The 22011-nt window shown below is 35.3% G+C and overlaps 1 protein-coding gene across 5 annotated transcripts in view; it reads right to left on the reverse strand.

Moving 5' to 3' along the window:
• The window catches only part of AP3B1 (adaptor related protein complex 3 subunit beta 1), a 245805-nt gene that overhangs the window by 18344 nt on the left and 205450 nt on the right, over window positions 1–22011 (reverse strand). For 3 of the 5 annotated variants that reach the window (XM_029942469.1, XM_029942471.1, XM_029942470.1), the window contains exons 23-24: window positions 17147–17378; window positions 12255–12339 (exon numbers count right to left, since the gene is read on the reverse strand). In XM_029942469.1, the coding sequence (XP_029798329.1) occupies window positions 12255–12339; window positions 17147–17378 (317 nt within the window). Of the gene's footprint in view, window positions 1–1424; window positions 1854–11086; window positions 11167–12254; window positions 12340–17146; window positions 17379–18460; window positions 18638–22011 lie in introns of those variants that run through there. The other 2 variants (XR_003909937.1, XR_003909938.1) reach the window with 2 other exon arrangements.

Raw genomic sequence — 22011 nt, forward strand, 5'->3', positions numbered from 1 at the left:
AGAGAGAGAGAAACAGAATCCGAAGCAGGCTCTAGGCTCCAAGCTGTCAGCACAGAGCCTGAAGTGAGGCTTGAAATCATGAGCCAGATCACGACCTGAGCCGAAGTCAGACATGTAACCGACTGAGCCACCCAGGCGCCCCTTCATTAACATTATTGATCAACATGTAAAAGTCATTATTTCAAATGACAGGATATAAAAAATTTTGGAAAGGCAACTCTGACCTATATCAGATAGAAAAATACTAAGTGTATTTATTTTAATCTTAAGACAGACACTACTCTCTAAAAAATCAGTGAGTTTCTTTAAAAAAAATTTAAGGTACATGTTTGAAGTTAGGCTGATGAATGTACTGGTTAGGAATGTGTCTGGCTGCAAATAAGCAGAAAATCCACTAACAACGGGTGCTCATTGTTTAGTATGCAACAAGTCCTGCAGGTCCTGACAAAGTCTGGTTCACTGGCTTAAAGATGCTGTTGGGGACTTAGGTTTCTAGAGCTTTCAACTCCACTGCCCTGCTGTTTCCTCCTCCTGGGCGCCAGATGGCAGCTGCATCACTAGGTACCACTTTTCCATTCCAAAGAAGAGGGGACAGTGATAATGGAAGAGTAGTGAATAAATGAACCAACCAAATCTATTCCTCTTTTATTTTTTTTATCAGAAAAGCTTTTTTCCACAAAAGGACTTCTACTTTCAGGTTAGAACTGGATCACATGGCCAGGAGGAAGGTGAATAGCAAAATGGGGACTGTGGCTAAAAAAAAATAACAAACATTAGATTAAGAAACACTTCATCCCAGGGGACAGTAGGGATAAATAAAATGAAAGAAGAAAAAACCAAAATCCACTCTTTTTTGTTTATGTATTTCTTCTAAAAGAAAGACAGAGAGACAGAGAGAATATGAACATGAGTGAGGGAGGGGCAGAAAGGGGTAGGGGGAGGAAGAATCCCAACCAGGGGCTGAATTTCACAAACCGTGAGATCTCACAAACTGCGAGATCATGACCTGAACCAAAATCATGACTCGGACGCTTAACTAGCTGAGCCACCCAGGTGCCCCAAGAAAATCCAGTTATATGCTATTATATAGTGTATTCTTGTAAGAAACTCTTTTATGGAATAAGGCAAGGACTAGATTTTAAAAAAGAACATTTAGGGCACTTGGGTGGCTCATTTGGTTAAGTGTCTGACTTCGGCTCAGGTCATGATCTCGCGGCTCATGAGTTCAAACCCACATCGGGCTCTGTGCTGACAGCTCAGAGCCTCAAGTCTGCTTCAGATCCCTCTTTCTGCTCCTCCCCTGCTCACTCTCACTCTTGCAAAAATAAACAAACATTTAAAAAATTAAAAAAAGAATGTTCTGAATTATTCACATGTGGACTAAGGCAAACCAACAAATTCATTTACTCAATAAACATTTACAGAATATGAACTAGATCCCATGTACTATGCAAGTACCTGGGGATTTAAAGACAAGAGAGACTGGCCCTAGAAGTTAAGTCAGTGAGAGAGGAAGAGTTCAGTTATGTTTATAAAATGGCAAATTCTACATTACAGATACATGGAAAGTATTATAATCCATGTGAGAGGGATTAATTCTGCAGGAGTGAGATAAAGATACATTTATTTTCGAGAGGAGGGAGAGGAACATTCTAGGTACTCTGGACCTGCGTTTCGGGAATGACGAGCAGTGTGGTATGTCGGCAGGAGACGCTGGAGGTGTGCTATGAAGAACACCGTATATGTTCATGACCATTCATCTCCCTTTTCCCAGGACAGTCCCAGTTTATGGCCGCTGTCCTGGAATCCTCTTCGGTTAATGTCTCCCTTCACTCTCTAGAGTGTCCTGATTTCTATGACAAAGTGTATGATTACTTCACTGATATATCTAAGACAAAGGTGTTTCAATGTTTCTTGAAGTAACAAGGAAAACTACCAGAGACTTGACACAGGAAAATAAATGATTCCACTGTATTTCAGAAACTCTGGTGGCGGCCTGTAAGGTGTCGTAGAGGAGAAACCCAAGGCAGGTAGATTAGTTAGGAATCTAATTTAATAGTCTGGGCAGGGCTTTTACATTGTGTGCTTTACTTTAGTAAATCCGGACAACGATCCTAACAGGTGGCTTCTGTTACCCCCCAACTTAGTGGTAGGAGAAGCTAAACAATACATCCCAGGTCACACAGCTAGTGAGTGGCAGTGGAGATCTGAACTCAGGTCCATCCTACTCCCATTCTACTCCTACTCAGGTCTGCTATCTAATGCTGCTTTGGATGTATTTTTTATTCTGCTATGTAAGACTGCTCTCCTAGGGTGGGTAGCACTGAAAACAGGTAAGATGAGAGTATTCTAGAACTAAAAGGGACAGCTATGGTGATGGATGGAAGAGACTTTCAGACTTCTAATGTGAAAAACTGAGAGAATGACACCTACTGAAGAAGTAGAGTTTTGGGGATTAAACAAGATGATTTGGCTTTAATCATGTTATATTTTGAGTACCACTGAATTACCTAGGAAGAGAGATTTAGCAGATAATTGGAAATACAAATCAAGAATAAGAAAAGAGGTCAGAGCAGTATATATGCGTTTGGAAGTAATCAGAATGGTAAAGAGAAGAGCTTAAGGCTTACAAGGAGATAAGATCACACAGGCAGAGGATATACCAAGAAAAAGGGTAAGGTGGAAGCCTGGGGGAGACCTACATTTAAGTAGAAATGGAAGAGCTGCAGCTTGCTTAAGAAACTTGGAGACAGTGGTCAGGGAGAGAATGTATGTGCCAAATAATGCAAAGAAGTATGACTGCAGATTTAAGCAAGGTAGTTCAGATGGAAGGAACAATCTGGCAGAATGCCCTGAGGTGAAGGGAAGTGGGGGAAACTGGCGGTGAAAGATGGGGCAGAAAGCAGTAGAGGCTTTATGAGGAGGCAGTGGCAGAAGAATGCTTAATGGAACTTGAGCATGTTTACAGGCTGATGGGAAAGAGCCAGTGAAGACGAAGAAACTTAAGGAATATCTGATAGAGCAAGGCCTTAGAGGAAGTAAGTGAGGATGGAATTAACAGCATAAGAACAAGGTGAACCATTTGGCCGGGAACACAGTAGGATGCTTCTTCCCAAAGCAGCGGACAAGGAATGGTCAAAACTGAGGGAAGTACTGACGGTAGGACACGTGAAGGATGACACCATTTGAGACGGAGTGGAAGGTTAGGTCACATTAAAAGAAATAGGTAAAGGCTGACAGAGTAAATGGACAGGTGGTGTGTGTGTGTGTGTATAAAATTTATACATAAATATATATAAACTATATAATACATATGAACTATATATATAAAAGTTTATACATACAGGGAGGGCATGATAGGAATATTTTACTAATAGAAGAATACGGTTAAAGTGACCACTGGGTTAAATTACATTTATTACACTAGCTTTACTGGTATTTTCTTTTTAATTACAGATGAAATGATTAGCCCTGTCCTTCACAACAGTCCTGAAGGATACCTTTTATGCCTTTGATTAAAGGTAGCTGTACAGCTCTGATTCCCAAGGAAAAGGGCAGGAGAGCAAAGACAGAAGGGAAAGGAGACTGGTCTTCTAAAGCATATATGAAAACGGTAGGTGGGTAAGCAGCGGGTTTAAGTTTGAGGGAAAGAGTGATCCTGAAATTTCCCCACTAGGAATTTGCAGTGTGTTAAATGCTGATATAGAAGACTCAGCTTGACTGGTTTTGCATTCATTGCTTTTGGTTAATGACATTTTATTTTCTGTAGTTGGTAAAATGGTTAACGTAATTATGTATGAAAAACTAAGGACAGAAGTTGATCCAGACTGAGACTTATGAGGCAAATGGAAATAAAACTGGAACACTGTTGTGGCAGACAGTACTTGTTGCTTACTCAGTGTTTCTTTTCTTTTTCCTTTCCTGGCATAATCCTGATTTTGTTCAGATACACAGTGTGCCCAACTGAAACATTTTCTATCTCAGCTTCTCTCGTTGATAGGACTGAGTAACCCAGTTATAACCAGTGAAGCATAAACACAAGTCTGTCAGCCCTTTAAGTGCTGGCGTCTGTTCTCCTTGTACTAGCAGAATCATACACCGGTGTTTGGCTAAGTCACTGCAGCTGGGTTTCTGTTACACACAACTGAATGCAAACATCTAACGAATGTAACTAGTATACAATATGCTTTATAAGCCGGTGTCAGCTTCAAAGCAAGGTTTGGCTTAGAATGGCTTAAGATGGAATGTTCCCTCTTTATTTTGGGGACGCTTTACTTTAACTTACATTAGTGTTTTAGGATATCCTCCACAGTTTTCAACGTGCCTCCTTTTCTACCCTTTTGCCCTTTTTTGTTTACCTCTCTCTCTCTCCTTACAGCTCCTTTTTCCTTCACCTCTTTTCCTTCTAACCTCCTGCTGATTGAACATGGAGCTAAACATTGATATCTTGGCATGGGTAGGGAATAGTGAAAATGAATAATAATAGATGTGAATCTACTGGAATTAAAAGATCAACAAAATACCATTATTAGGCATCTCTAAGTAGCCTAGTTAAATGACATCAAAGGGCATAAGAATTTAATGTAACACAAGACTCTACCTGTTATTTTTAACTGTAATGCATATTCTTATACTACATACAATTTCATTTCACAGACTTATAGGATCCAGACTGGTACATTTTCTAGGTAAGAGAAATGGGCAAGTAGACTTAACCACTGTGAAACTCAAATTTCCTCATCTATGAAAAAAAAATGACACCTTACAGGCTACTTTTAACGATTAAATCAAATAATAGCCAGTACAGTCCTTAACGCATACTAGACACTAGAAACCTACATATATAGAGGGCTGTATCATAATTTATTTAAGCATTCCCTATTGATTATCATTTATACTTTTCCCTACTATAAACAACACTAATAATTTTGGCTAGATCTCTTTTCTTCTGCACAATCACCAATATTTCCCTAGGCCCGACACTCTGAAGAGGAAATTGTTAAGTAGAGGAGCATGAGTACCTAGCATTCTCGTAGGGCCAAACTGCCCTTATAAAGGTGGTGTCTATTAAAATCCCATAAATGCTATACCAGAATATCTGTTTTCTCTACCTTGTCAATGTCAGAGACTAAAATTATTTAAAAATCTTGTCAATTTGGTAAAATGTTTTAATTTTGATTTCCCTGTTACTAGTGATACTGAACATCTTCTGTTTATTGGCCATTTGCGTTTCTTGTAAACTGCCTATTCTTAGCCTTTCCCCACTTTTCTATTGAATTCCTTTATAATGACTGGGGAGTTCTTTACATCCTTTGGTTATTAACCTTTTGTCTACTACATATGCTACAATACATTCACACCATCTCTCACCTGTTATGGTATCTACTTTGTAGAGAAATTTAAGATTTTTAATAGTCAAACCTGATCATTTTTCTTTCTTTCCTAGTATTAAGATTTTTGCCCCCAAAGAGTATGAAAACATTAGCATATATTACATTTAAATAACATTTTTTATGATATATGACTTTTTTTGGTTGAATTTTAAAAATTTGTCAAGTTCCCTGAAAAGGCCTACTGGAATTCTGCCTACAATCACACTAAAGTTGAAGATTAATTTGAAGGAAAGTACAGTCTCTCACTTAGGAACATAGTATATGTATTAATTTACTTATATCTTCTTTCCATAACCTCAGGGAAGTTTGAGGTTTGTTTGAGGTTTTTTAAATTCTACATAGGTATTTCTTGTTAATTTATTTCTTTTGCTGTTCCTATAGAGTAATTTCACTCATAATATTTTAATATTGGTCATTCCTATTATATAGAAATGTTACTGATTTTCATTTGATTTGTACCACCTCAAAAAATTTTTTTAATGTTTATTTTTATTTTATTTTTGAGAGAGAAAGCAAGAGAGAGAGGGAGCACATGAGTAGGGGAGGGGCAGAAAGAGAGAGAGAGGGAGACACAAGAACGGAGGCAGGCTCTAGGCTGTGAGCTGTCAGCACAGAGCCCAACGCAGGGCATAAATTCACGAGAACAGCGAGATCATGACCTGAGCTGAAGTTGGCGCTTAATTGACTGAGCCACCTTTCTAAACTCATTAATTAAATAACAGGATTTCTGTTGATTCCAAGACTTTCTGGGTTGATAATTATATTGGATAAAAATGACAGCTTTGTCTGTTTCTAGGATTTATACCTCTGTTTTTACTTGGCTTTTTATATTGTCTAGAACTTTGATATAATGTGAAAAAGTGTCCAAGATGGGTAACCTTCTTTTACTTTTCTGACTTAAAAGAGAATGTCTCTGCTATTTCATGTAGTAACAGGTAACCTGTAAGGCCTAGAAGTCATCTGAATTTACAAGTGGTATGTACTGTCGTGTGCCATCCTTTCAGATTTTAAAATAGGGGTGAACGACATGAATACTTTCCTTTTCTCTGATCTGCAAAGCTTAAATAATACTGAGATTTTCCCTTTTTTGAAGTTCCGATACAATTTAATTAATCTTTTTCCTAACATTTTTTTCTAGGGAGCCTTTTCATGTAAATATTCCAATTCACTTGTATAGAATTACATATTTTATTTTATAATTCAGAAGATCTTGTGTTTTACCACCTTTCTCTTTTATTATGTGTCTTTTTTCTCTAGTCATATTAGCCTAAAATTTTTCTTTTTTGGTACATCCTATGCTTTTTTAATAAAATGTGTATTTTCAGTACTCAGGAAACAAAGATTTCTTTGCAAATACAGATATCTTACGTAAGGTTAGATAACAGAATTATTGAAATTTTATTAAGTTCTATGTATGTCTGTATTCACCTGAATTTTTATCTAAGTATTTATCTTTTTCTTTGATTTGTTAACTTCTGAGGCATGTGTTAAAATACATTATGGTCATGGCTTTGTTAATTTCTCCTAGAATTTCATGAGTTTCTGCTTCATATATTATAAAACTATGTTACTGAGAAGTTTATAACATATTTTTGTGGAGGATTGTAATGAATAGAACATTTTCTTAATATTAAGTGCTTTTTAGATTTTTCTAGTGTTAGTATTGCCTCATTTTCTTTTTATCATCTTTCTGATAATAAACACACCTATACCTATATATTTTATCTTCTTATCCTCAATTTTTCTGTCATTCGCTTTTAAGGTGGGGTACTTACATATAACATATGCTGAATTTTGTTTTTTACATGTTTAATGTAAATGGAATTTAACTTACTGATATGAATCATGATAACTAATGTGTGTGGTATGTGTTGCCCCTTCCAGCGATGTTATTTTGTGTTCTTTTTACCATGCTTTTTTCTCCTCACTCTTTGTTAAACTGATCAAGTTTTTTTTTTTTTTTTAATGTTTGTTTACTTCTTTTGAGAGAGTGAGTGAGTGAACGAGAAGGGGCAGAGAGAGAGGGAGAGAGAACTCCAAGCTGTTAGCACAGAGCCCACTGCAGGGCTTGATCTCATGAACTGTGAGATCCTGACCTGAGCTGAAATCAAGTCAGGCGCTTCACCAACTGAGTCACCGAGGCATCCCTAAACTGATCAAGCTTTAATCACTTCTTACCCCTAGACATTCGGGGTTATTAGATCTCATTTTCTCATTATTTTAGGGGTCACTTTAATATTTTAAACCATATTTAAACTTCTTTTTGCCATCAATCCATCCTATTGCCAAACATGACAAGAACACCATTATTCCTTCTCAAACTTGTCCATGTCAGGATTTTGGTTCTAGTTTATTATTAAAATGTATTTTCTACATTTTGTGTGAACAATTATTTTACACACCGATATATTTAACAGCTAGAATTCTTTGTCCATTACTTTTTTTGGACTCTGTGTTTTTCTCTGTTTCACATTACACAGGTTTTTTTTGTTTTGTTTTTTTTTTTTTACTACAGTATATATTTGAGTAATCCTTTCAAGAAAGGGCCTTTGGGTGGTACTGATGAAATCTGCTTCTCTGAAAAATGTCTATTTAGCTTCTTTGCCTTCTGGCCACCAGATGGTGACAGTATTGATGAGAAATCTAATTCCATTTACATTCTTGCTATTTTTTCCTCCACTCTGAAAGACACCACATTGGCTTTCTCCTTATCAAAAATGTCACGAGGATACGTGGTCTTTCTGATTGCTGTTCACATTCATCCTGTTTGATCTTTGGCGGGTCCTTTCAATGTGAAGGCATGAACATTTCTTTAGCTTGGGAGACATTTTTCTTCTACAATTTATTTATTTCTTCCCTCCATCATTTCTCTTCTTTCCTTCTAGACTTATTTGATGAATTGATTCTTTCAACCTTTCTTACACAGTTTCCACCTCTTTTTGTTCTCTACTGCAGTTGATTTCACAAACTTCCTCTTCCAGAACAAAAACAGTACTTAGCTGTGGGCATTCTGTGGTGCATCTACTGGATTTCTTTTGGCACTATGATTTTAAATCCCCAAAAATATATTTAAAATTTTCTAATGGCTCGTATTTCAAAGCAAGTGATGTGTTCTTGCTTTAAAGATGGAGTGTTCTCTTGAATCAGTTAGTTATAGCTTTTAAAGTTATCTCTTTTCTTTCTCAAATTGTCTTATCTCTTTGTGATGAGTCTTTATAGTCTCCTTGAGTCTTCCCTTCCAAACTGATGCTTTTCCTCAAAAGTCTGGTCCCCTCCCAAGCTGTCCATTTATTATTCATAATGAAGGAACCAGCTTAATTAACATACACAGCAAGTCTGCTCCTATTTGCTGTATTTTAGACAATTTTCTTACTCTTACTGTGCTTCAGCTTATTCACCTCTAAAAATGGGATAATAATACTTATCTCATGGATTTTTTTTGAGAATCAAATAAATTAACACTTTCAACACAAGTGTTTAGAACAATGCCTAGCACACTGCAATTGCCTGATACCTAGTATTATTACTGTGGGTTTCCTCTCGCCTGGTGGACTGACTGGAGTTTTCTTGTGGGTGAGGCATGACTGGTTACATGGACATGAAGTTAAAATGCAGGTAGGCAATGGCCTGATCTCTCCAAAAACAGGTGTAAGACTGACTTTGCTCTCGTGGTACAGAACTTGAGAATATTACCCTTCTGGACAGAGCTGCATTTCATAGCATCTCTGACCACCACTGCCTCCTTCCCACAGACTCAAAATCCCTGCTGCTGCCTTAGGACTCCACACCCACACCCAAAGTCCTCGCAGGAAAGCAGTTCGTTTTCCTTGCAGTGCAATTTTCAGGTCTCTCAATGTGAGTGTTGCCTGCTGCTAGAGTAAGATCGGAGAACTGGAGGCTGGGCGTGGTTCTTTGACTTCCTGATGACTGTCTTACTCTTAACTTTTCATTTATTCACTTTGTGCTTGATATGCTGCTAGATTTGTTCTTACCACTATAGTTTTCTTCCATGAGTGTTTTGCTCTGTGGTTTTTATTTTCTCTGTTATTGTTTATATGCTCCCATTTGCTTTCTAACTGCCAACCATTTTTCACAATTTCTGGTCAGCTAATGACATTCTTTCATTTTGTTTTCAGTGCTCATTGTCTTTTAAAAAATGTGTTTCTGGGACGCCTGGGTGGCTTGGTTGAGCGTCCAACTTCAGCTCAGGTCATGATCTCACAGTCCGTGGGTTTGAGCCCCGCACTGGGCTCTGGGCTCTCATCTCAGAGCCTGGAGCCTACTTCAGATTCTGTGTTTCCTTCTCCCTCTGCTCCTCCCCAACTCATGTTCTGTCTCTGTCTCTTAAAAATAAACAAACATTAAAAAATTTTTTTAAAAAGAATGTGTTTCTGTCTTTTAAATAGATTTGGGGCAAACAAGAGGAGTGGATGCTAGTGCTCAGCCCTCTAACTTGAGTGAAGACGTATTTTTCATACTAGCTACCACATTAATATCTGATGATCAAAAGCAGGAGACCTGTTTAAGCACTACATCGACTTTTAGAGAGAGAGCGACATTTATGTATATTATACACATTTTTAAATCTCAATAAATTTAATCAAGGACTTATTTTGATGTCCATTTAAAATGCAAAAAAAAGAGACATTAACACTTTACAGAGTATTCACATAACTATACATAATAGTTCTATCTATATATATGCTTCATATAGCTATAAAGATATAGAATTAATGTAGAGACTAAAGTAGAACAATTTTACTCTTGTTTTCTTTTAATAATTAGAAGTGTACCTGAAAGGCTTAGAGTCCATGTTCCTAGCATTTCTCAAGGCTTCTTACCAAATATGCTCTTATTACTCATAATTTTACCTATTGATCTGTATAATGTATTTTAAGAAAAAAATTCAGTATCAGCCATTCTTGCTTTTTTCCCCTTTTTACTGAACTACCAAGACGAATACAGCACATCACTAAGCAAAAAGTGCTACTTACTATGCAAAAGGCACAGTCAGTGATTGGCATCTAAGACCAATTGATCTACCCATTACCGCTATCTCCCTACCCCCACTAGCACTACTATGAAGCTATTGATTTAAACACTGTCGATCGGTTTCCATTTTCTGATTTTGGGCAGGCCAATTAAGAAAGTGAGTAATTGTGATTACATTGCTTCAGGATCAATTACATTTGATGCAAGACAAAGTGTTCTTTTTGGAACATATAAAAATAATTTTTGATCTAGTATGCTTATGTGTTTAATAAAATCTAAAGTAATTTATATATTCACAACAGGAAAAGATTAATGTAAATGCTTATAACAGCTAAGTCTGTTTTCTATGTAAAATAAACTCATTGCTTTCCTAAAATTAGTTTAAAAGAAACAGAAACAATTGTTCATATACACTCCCCAATGCAAGACAAAAAAAAAAAATCAAACACTACCTACATACTTATCCCTAAAGGTATGTAGTTAATTATAAAAGATAAAATGTAAATCTTGTCCAATGGAGTACAAAGGAAATGTTTGTAATGATAATATATTTAAAGATCCCCATACCTCATTACATAGAAATCTAGCAGGTTCTTTATATGTAAGAAGAAATAATTTTTTTTTTAGTTCTTATTTTTCTAACTTGGTCCATAAGCTTTGTCATTGGGTTCACATTGTTGAAATCATTAAAATGAATATACCTCTGGTGTTGGAGGCCAATCTATTTAGAGTGATGTTACTCATAGTCCTGTGCTCAGTAATATTGATCTGTGTTGTTTGTCTAATAGAAAAATAATAAACAATTACTAGGCAATGTTGGGAAAAGTAATCAGTTTTTATATATCACTAATATAGCAGACCTCCCAAAACATAAAGGTGATGATCTGCATAAAATCAATGTGTTATGCTACATTGCTTATATTCATCATTGCAGGTTTTCAGCAATAAATGGTATAATATTTGGCCTGAATTACTGGTAAGCTGAAAAGGCATATGGAAAAGAAAAGTTCACTATATTTAACCTATAAATTTTAAAATGTTTATTTCCTAAACTTGCTGATTCTGCAAATTCTGTTGTAAACTAGCTAAGATTTAAATAAATAAAATACTTCAATTCTTTTCAAATAAAAACAAAGCAATTTCAAATCAAAAAAACAAATCATATCCTAGATCAGAAAAATGTTAAGAGTTCAAAAATAATTCTTAAAGATGAACGAATATAGCTTTGTATTAATTTGCTAATAATGCATGGACTTTATCAGAAATGTATAAACATTATATGAAAACAGTAACCATAATAAAACTCAATCCTAGAAAAGCTCTTTTAAATAGTATTCACCCATGAAACCTTTGCCAACTGTATAAATGTTCTACTTCAAGTTTTAGCAGAGGTGGTTTGTAAATTAAAGTATAAAGGAAAAAAAATGCATGGATTTTAGGTACTGACAGAATCAATAATTGTTCACTTAAGAGGCTCAAGATAATATAAAAGGTATTGCAAAACATATCTTCTCTGGTCTATTAAATATAATTAAAGTTTTTAATATCTCCTGAATTTTCCTCATATATTTTCTAAAACTACAGACTTAGGTAAAAAAAAACATTTAGCAGTAGCTTCTTACTTTAACCAACAAACTGTGAATTTCAATCATACATGGCAGACTGTAATGGCTAGCTAGGTAACAATCCTAAAAATACATATGCCGTAAACAATGTGTAGAACTATTCCATGGTAGTCTAAACACTGCCAAAGAGAAGTGCGTTTGTTTAAAGGGTTTGTCTCTCAAAGAAAAAAGCTGTTGAAAGCCTACTTTTTGATGTGCTATCCTTTACAGGTAATATAAAATATAGGAGAACAATGGAACTTACCACAACTGGAAACTGGCAGTCTGAGTAGAATCACAAAAGTCAATACCCACTGAAACGGTAATGGATCCCTCAGGCTCAAGAGATTCTAGGAAATAAGATAATTTAGACATGAAACCATGGAGGATGTGAAAAAGGCAGACAAAACCCTGAAAACTTGTATCATGTTTGTAGTTTGGTTAAAACAGTCAAATTTAATGATGGCTTATAAGAACAACTTCAAACAAAGAAAATTAAAGCAAATTATAAAGTAATTTCACAATTCTGCTTGAAGGCTTTCTTTTCCACAACTTAATTCTGCACATACTTTAAAGAACACATTTTATTTTGGAAATATATCTCATCCTGAGAAATTTCATGTTTTAAAATATTGTCCTTATAGACACTGAAGGTGAGAAAGAAATGTATTCCTGTTTGGAACAACTGTAAAGGACTCATTTGGTGCTTTTAAGAGATTATGTACTTAAAATTATGGACTATTTATTCTAGATATAAAAAGTAAATTTTTAAAAATTTCCCAAATTTCAACTGGAAATAAAAACCCAAAATTTAAAAATGCAAATTAAAGCAAAGCTGAAAAAAATTAATTTGTATTCAGAAATTAACCAAGAAAACTAGCATTTTTGGAACCAAAATAAGTCTAACTGAATTACTTAAAGAATTATTGGAAGAATATTTAGTAGTGGGTTAGGTTATTATGAAAAAACAAATAAAATGGTATCTTATAGGTTTGGAATTTCTGAAGCTTCATTTTTCAACTAACCAAGAATGAGAAATAGCTGTATCAACAGAAAATACTGGTACGTTTCACTTGACAATGATAAAAGTTAGATAACATTTTATTCTGCTTATGATTCTGAAGTCTGGTTACACATTAAACTAATGAAGGATTTTAAATGTTTACCTATTTGGTACAAATATTTATGTATGTTATATATTTCAATAGAAACCATCCACAATTAATTTCCACTTTGCTCAAAGTCTTCTGTATAACTGTAGTCATACTGTACAGTAGCTTTATATTTAGCTTTATTCTGTATATATTTTATTAGATGTAGTTTTATTTCAACAAGGACATTCTAATCCCGTAGACTATGACTATGGAAGGTCTTACTGATAAACATCGTCTGCCATTCAATGCTAACCATGACAGAAATGATGGTACAGATAGGATAAAAAATAATTCAATAAGCTTAATATACTAAGAAGTATGCTTATGTATCATAGGTTCAATGACAATCAAGCCTTTAGATGAAGGTACTTGTTTGATGCTGATTTTGAAATGTTATTAGTTTGTTAGTTTTAAAATGTTATTAGTTATATATATATATATGTATATACATATATATATACTGGTTGCTGATTCCAATTTGAATGTCCAATTCCAATGTTATTAGTTATATATATATATATGTGTATATATATATATATACACATATATATATACTGGTTTGCTGATTCCAATTTGAATTTCGTTTATAAACCTAAAATTTATCAGGATGCTACATAAGTACCAGAAAACTTTCTGCCTAAATCTTTAGCAAACAGGCTTTCCTGTAGAGCAAATAACTGTAAAGATACTTTTCTTGCATTTCTCCTAAAGCTAAACCTTATGAATCCATAGCTCTGTCAGTTACACTGTTTAGTCATATTTTTTACAATTAGTAAATCCTTAATGCTTTCTTCCCCCATAAATATACTGGGGTTTGGTCTTGTTTGCAGCTGACACATTGGTAGCAAAGGCTGTCATCTCTAAAACATGATGGCATTCATGATTTAGATCTCTCTACATCATGTGTCCTTGTATTTCGTTTGACTAAATGACAGTTCTCAAGATGCCTTGTTGATAGCACTCTTTGACACAGTTTGGTACCATCTTCAGTCTTAAGATAATTAACTGTGAGCATAGCGCCACACTAATTCTGGAGGACAGCTCATGATCAATGGCATGTTTTATTATATGAATGTTTCAAGAACAAAGTAATCAGCATAAAATTATTCATATAATGGATTTATATTATTTGGAGGCTACTACATTGGGAAATTTTTCAATCAGGTATCTGTGTTTGGATACAGCTTCTGGATCAGTGCTATATACATAAAAAGGGTATATAAAAATGGCTGAAAAACATGGCCTCTATCATACCACACCACTGATAATGAAAAAAGAAATCACACAGGCTGCCAGAGACTTTGATGTGACATTTGAAATATTAGCTGAACTTCAACTTGTTGACTGTACACATAAAGCCAGTGAATATAGTGCTGAGTGCCTACGGCGTGTGTGTGTGTGTGTGTGTATGTGTGTGTGTTTTAAATCACATAGGTACTCGGTCTCTCTGGGAAAGGTGGCATGACACGTTACTCCTAATACTCTTGTAGGGAATACAGTTTCGTGTGAAAGGCAGGGCAAAATCCATATAAAGGTCGTTGCATATTATAGGCAAAAAGAAACAGTTTGGTGATAAATAAAGCTGCTGGACTCTGTAACATGCACATATGTGCATAGTAAATATTTCTTTTTCCTCATTTCACAAAAAGATTAAAACATAGTACTTGTTCTTTGTTGCATTAAGATATTTTTGGAGGACTACTTAAGATATATCATACTCCGTAAATCTACTGTAATCTACTGATAAAAGAGACTAGGTGGTGTTACTGTACAGGAAAGAACTTTGTATCTTGAGAGTATTCAATAAAATGCCAACAACATGGATAAAACATTATGGTCATAAAAATTTGCCTAAGAAAAGAAAAGAAAAGCCTATGGTTGGTACTCAGGCAATGGTATACATTCATATTTTATTTCTGTGTTAAGGCCATACCATGAAATTTATTATATTTATTTCTTCTACTCTACATAGGCCAATAAAAGGTCAACTCATCAACTCATTATGCCAACTCAAAGAAATGTTAATACTGTTCTACTGTTTTAACCTTTGGATAACATTTTCAACCTTCAGACAATTCATTTATCAGCTGCTTGACATTTCTTAAACTAAACTAATTTTTTAACTAGGTAAAACATGCTGGATTTTAAGCAATAAAAAAGAACACAAATTGCAATATTCTGGAACTCCTTAGCAATGCAATGACTTCACAAAATAATTAAATAAAAATCAGGACACTTTGTATTCATTAAATTGTGCCTTAATTACCAAATTATTTTTAAAAGTGTATTAGGTGGGTTCTGAAATCAAGTCACCTTAGCTCTACTTTGGTTGCTTATAAACATGTACCATATGTCATCTGTTAGGAATTGTTTCATTCCTTTGTGTAAAAATGTAACACAAAGAATGACTTTCTTTGCTGAACGACTCATGAAAAGTTATAGGAGAGAATTCAACAATGTCAAAAAGCTCAAGAAGATGAAGAAAAATAGGATAGTTACATGAAATAATGAGTAAAGAAGGCACAGGTCCCTGCTTAAACGGCTTTGCTCACCTAAAGTATTATAAAAAGGAATTATCTGGAACTTTGCGATGATAATATTTCAAGGATTCAATGACATAAAATTTTAATTGATATTATTGCCTGGGGCTTCTCCCAGTGAAACTCTAGGACTGTTTCCACTTATACCAAACAGAAAAATAGAGGTAAACACTAATTATTACAGTCCTTTAAACTCAAAGTAACACACAATTGTTATACTTAATTTTTAAAAGGTGTATCTCTGGCAAAATATTTAAACAATGGAAGGCAATGGCGGTTGGTGAGACAGTAAGATACAATGAGCGCGGAGGCCACGTGGGAAGAGCAGGCTGCGCCCCAGGGACAGCCTCCACTACCTCAACCGCCAGGGTTCTATGTTGGAACAAAGGCCCAGTACTGCTATGTCTTGTGTGCTCTTTTCCAAGAAAAGTGAGATTTGTGGGTTTGTTTTTAAATGTAAAAACATCTTGATTTCTATTTTTTAAAATTCTCTTTTTTAAAGAGTTTCATCTTATTTATTAGTTTATGAGAGAGAGAGAGAGAGAGAGAGAGAGAGAGAGAGAGGGAGGGAGAGAGAGAGAGAGAGAGAGAGAGAATGCAGAGGCTGAAGTGGGGTTCAAGTGCACCTGAAGCAGCGCTTGAACACATGAACCATGAAATCATGACCTGAGCCAAAGCTGGATGCTTAACTGACTGCATCAGCCAGGCACTTCAAAAAATTCTGATTTCTAAAAGGTAGCAAAAGAAAAGAAATATTTTAAAACATGAGGTGTATAGATACTAGTAATATACTATGGACTATTTTTTAAGTTTATTTATTTATTTAGAGATAGAGTACGTGCACTCAATGGAGAGGGGGAGGGGAGAATCCCAAACAGGCTCTGTGCTATCAGCGCAGAGCCTGAGACAGAACTTGTTCTCATGAACAGTGAGATCATGATCTGGGCCGAAATCAAGAGTTGGATGCTTAACCAAATGAGGCACCCAGGCACCCCTACTATGGGCTACTTTATACTGTGTACCTGGAAAGGAAGACAAACAGAATAGTATAAATCCTATCAGTCTTTGCTCTCCTCACTTTGCAATTTATAGAATGTAAAAGGAAACAGGGAAGGGGAGATATGATTAAAAAAGGCAGACTAAACTCAGGCAGGGAATGAAGTTGGCCAGGAAGAGAAACAGAGAGAAGGTGATGAAGACAGGAAAAATGAGAGGCAATTTTGATTCTTCAGACCCATCGTTTCATCAGTACTGGTACATATTACCATTGCTGGCATCCAATCCACTAAGGGCAAAGAAGTGTATTCATTTTGTATGATAAATTCAGTTTAAAAAGGGAAACCAAATGTAAATGGACTATACTGACAAACACAGTCAATAAAATAATATGTATTCTACTTTACTTTTAAAGTAAATATATTTAATCATCAAATATAAAGTTTTAAATGAGAATTAATATTTACCTATTGGATTAAACACATGCATTTGCATGCCTATAGGAAGTTTTTTCCCCCCTATGTGGATATTTTCTATCTTTCGATCAGTAGTATTATTCAGTGTTACTTGTATAGAGACCATCTTATCACCAAAAATACAAGGTTGTCTTGGAAAGAAATAATGGGCAGCTAGTCCTTTTCCACTCATTCGATGAAGCAGCACATGAGTTTTCACGGGTACAAAGACAGGAGTACTGACCTATTGCACATTGGAAACACAAAGAAAGATGAATTAGTAAATATAGCTATTCTCTTTGAAAACTGTAGGTGTATTAACTCCTTTTCCCCCCGAAGTATTACATAAACCACAATAAGAAGCATCATACTCACAGATATTAAATCAGAAATTATATAAAAATGTAAAGAAAACGCCTTCAAAACAGCATTAAAATTTTTCTATACTCTGCCACATATATTAAGATATTTTGACAATATATACCTAAGAAGAGAATAAGTAAATGGGGCAGGGGGCATTAAGAAGGACACTTGTTGGAATGAGCACTGGGTGTTCTGGGTAGAGGATGAATCACTGGATTCTACTACTAAAATCATTACTGCACTATATGCCAACTTGGATATAAATTAACAAAATAAATTAAAAAAAAGAAGAGAATAAGCTATCATACATCCAACTGGGTTTTTTTTTTTTTGGTGTTTATAAACTTTTTTCTTACTTTTTACCCCTAGGTATACTACATTTGGGCATTTTGATTATTTTCTTATTAGTTATCATAATTTGTCAGTTGATTTTTCTCAGGTTTTTGAACTGTAAGATGGTTATCATCTACCAAGTATGAGCACCTTGCACCTTCATTTCCAATTTCAACTCCTTGAATTTTTTTCACCTTGCATTTCTTCACTATAAAATGAAGACTATGACCTCCTTCAAGGTAGTTTCTTCCTTCGCTTTAATAACTTAAAAGATCTTCCCTACTCTGAGCTCCAATGACTATTCACTTACAGTTTCTTCTAGACCTTTCATCGTTGCAATTTTCTACTTCATCTGAAACTAGTTGAAATGTATTGCCCTCTAAATTTAATTTTTTTGTTCCAAATACTGGACCAATTGTCTGTACATGACTGAATGGTTAGCTTTTCCTCAGTGACCTGTAAACGCAAACATTCTGATAATACACATAGAGACGTTTTTGGACCTTGATTAAACTGTTAAACCAGTACCACATGGTTTTATTTCTTACAGTCCTACAACATGATTCAATTATTTAGCAAAACAAAGTGTCGTTTATCACTCCCCCCAACCGTACTTTCTTGGCTAATTACCTGTTTATATCCTTCCGTTGAATTTTAGCCTCTTTCAGTTAAATTCTCTCCTCAATTTTGAGTGTAATCAGAGGCGCATATTAAATGAAGAAACACAGTCCTTTTGAAAATCGTGTGATGGCTATCTTTCCATTCAAAGTCAAAGTACTGCAGGTAGCTTGACCTGACATGGGCAAGCTTTTTGAAAAAATCAATTTGTAATTAAACAAGCCTAATCAAGATTTTTTCCTAAAAAGTGTACTCTCCCAAGCAAGGCTATTTTAATTGTGAGTACATATTAACCTATCCAATACATTCATCATGCCACTGATACCTGATGACATTAAGACTTATTAATAATAATATGAGTAATTTAAGATTCATCAACAAAAACCCAAGAGTTAAATATCATATATACAAAATGATAGGCAGTATCTTCTAAGCATCATTAAAATACAGTATTCCTTCTCCAAAAGCTCAATTTGTAAGAGTGAGCAATTTAAAATAATCATCTTAAATATGCACAAAAGAGGGGCTCCTGGGTGGCTCAGTTGGTTAAGTGTCTGACTTCAGCTCAGGTCATGATCTCCCTGTTCATGGGTTCACGCCCTGCGTCAGGCTCTGTGCTGACAGCTCAGAGCCTGGAGCCTGCTTCAGATTCTGTGTCTCCCTCTCTCCGCCCTCCTCCACTTGTGTTCTGTCTCTTAAAAAGGAATGTTAAAAAAATTTTTTTAAATGCACAAAAGAGTTTATAAAATACAACAAATAATTGAGTGAATTTAAAATTTTGGCTATATAAAATAATGGGGCAACTGGCCCATGCATTCTACTTTGACCTTTTGATGATAAAAACAATCTAGTATTTTAAATTTTCAAAGCACCTCCACTTCTGAGCTTAGGTTCTTTTCCAGGTAAAAAAAATATTTTGAGAGGCACCTGGGTGGCTCAATCAGTTAAGCATCTAACTTCATCTCAGGTCATGATCTTGCAGTTACAGAGTTAGAGCCCCGCATCGGGCTCTGTGCGGTCAGCGCAGAGCCCACTTTGGATCCTCTGTCCCCCTGTCTCTCTGCTCCTCCTCCTCTGTTCTCTACTCTCTCTCAAAATGAATAAATAAACTTAAAAAAATTATTTCCAAAACTCTTCTGTTTCAATGCTCACATTAAGTTCTATTTTCTTCACAAGTTCTGGAGAGTTTACCAGCATATCCAAGACAGCAATCCCTAGTAGGGAACATTCATTTACAGATAAAATCAACATTATAAAAACAACAGCAATTGTTGTGTGTGTAAAATTGTACTAGTACATATACATATTATATTTATAAATTTATTATCTGCAAAAATCTTAAATTCCCATGTCATCGAGGCTACAATAATCAACCTTAAACACAAGCTTTTAAATGGATAGTTAATGTTTTTCAGTATCTTATGCTTATTCCTTTAATTAGATGATAACATACTGGAGACAGTAATTCTTATTTTATTTTCTTCATTGATGCAGAGACACAGTGTCATTAAATCATTAAATACATGTTGATGCAGTCAGTTTTTCCTCTAGGAAAACTCATTTAAGTTTGGGCAACATATAATATGACAAAATGAAGCTGAAAATTGGAGAGAGGCAAGCGTGGAGCAGTAGGAGAAAAGCAGAACAGAAGGAGTTTGGTTTACACACAGCTAGGAATGTGCACTTAAACATCATATAAGGTACTTAGAAATATAAGGAGCTTTACACTCTAAAGTCCCATAAGATTATCAACGTGTCTTGGTTGGTTTATTGATTCTCTCAGTCTTACCCTGGGACCCACAGTCCAAGTATCTTTTTTTCTACCATCTCAAAATTCTGCACCTTTACTATAATCATTAAAAACACGTTAATGGATGGGCAAAGAAAGAAATACATACTTGTCTCCACTCATTCTATCCACACTCAGTTAAGTTCAAGAAGGACTCTCTATCTAATAAACTCAACACCTAATAAAGGTTCTCCCTGATAATACACAGAGGTATGTTCTCTTCCCAATAAACAGTCTCATAAGTGGCATTTTGTGGTGATAATACATACTTTTTAACTACAGAAAAGGGCTAACTGGAAATTTTTTTATTTTTCCAATTTTATAAGTTCATACATATCATATTAAGTCTACTTCTTCCACTAACTATCTAGATGAATTACATAGGTGATATTTTGTCCAATAAAACCAGTAGGTTCCATAAATCCTTGCTCTGCAATGGTAGAGCTGAGTACTTACCATATTTACTATTTACAAACGTATTTACTATCTGCACCCTTGGCAGGAAAGGAAAAGTTTGCTCGCCCATCTAAGGGCACTGATGTTACATACTCCCTCTCCCCTTCTCTTGTTGTTGGAAATTAATTCTCCACAGTTTTTGAATGTCTTCTGAGGAAAGGTATTAATCTGGCTACTCAAAATCTTTTCAAGGATGTTTGTATAGCAAATAACCTTTGGAAATAGGAAAATGCCTTACTCTGGGGCAAAGTTTGGGCAGATTTGCTAACAGCTCTTTATATCTTTTGTAAAGGTTCCTCTCCTGTAAAGCAAAACACATGTGGACTCATCATCACCTGGCTTTCATCATATCACCCTGTGGGAACTGGGGCTCAGAGAAGCGGCACAAATAAGGTTACTCTGGCTACTGCTATTGTGGTAATAAACTGTCCGTCTTTGACACAGGAGTCTCGTGCCTTTTACCAACATCCATGAACTTGTCTTAGGCAACTCGTTTGCTTGCAAGTAGGGTAACATCTCATATCCTTTACAGTTCTTGATACCCATTTTGTTTTGATCACTCAACATTTCCCACATTCACTTAACTCCAAATAGGTAAATTAATTTTAGTAGGACTATCATAAAACAGATGTGAAGTGGCAGCTGACTGAGGGGTGGACATGGGCCAAAAATCCAGCTTACATTCAAGGGTGCCTTTCTGGAATATCTAGAGTAGCACCATAAGAGATAGTGGTTTTGCCAATGAAAATACTATTTTACAAAGTAGAAACTACTTTTTTTCTTCTGATTTTGCTTTATGAAAGTCCATGCTATGATCTGATTGTTTCTATGAGTTTCTTAATTATCATGAGGTGTTTCTGATAGCTGACAATGAGATGTTAAGTACGTTCTATGACACTAAAGAATAAGAATAATTAAAATGTTTCAGAGTTGCTTTTATCTAGTTCATGACTAAAGTCCTAGTCCTTTGAGGAAGGCTTCTGCATAGTGTTTTACCCTGTAGGGTTATGTATAAGAACATCTGCTTAATGCACCCTACCATGTTCCAGGAGCATTGCCACAATCAGTTCTGGATGGAGCTCGCAAATTCTTATGCCACTTTGAGAACGGACCACAATTAATTGGTTCAAGAATAGACATCTGGCCCAATGCATCCCTTTCCCAAGATTTTTGGATTCAGGACCTGGTAAGTCAAACCTGTCTCTCTCAAGAGGCTAAAATTCTGAGATTTAAAACTCTAATGTTTGTGGTCATATTTCCTGCCATATTGTCCAGGAATAAGGCAGAATCTAAGAAAAGCATAGGTGAGAGACAGAGT

This window comes from Suricata suricatta, chromosome 6 (genome assembly GCF_006229205.1).
Source record: "Suricata suricatta isolate VVHF042 chromosome 6, meerkat_22Aug2017_6uvM2_HiC, whole genome shotgun sequence".
NCBI lineage: Eukaryota > Metazoa > Chordata > Mammalia > Carnivora > Herpestidae > Suricata > Suricata suricatta.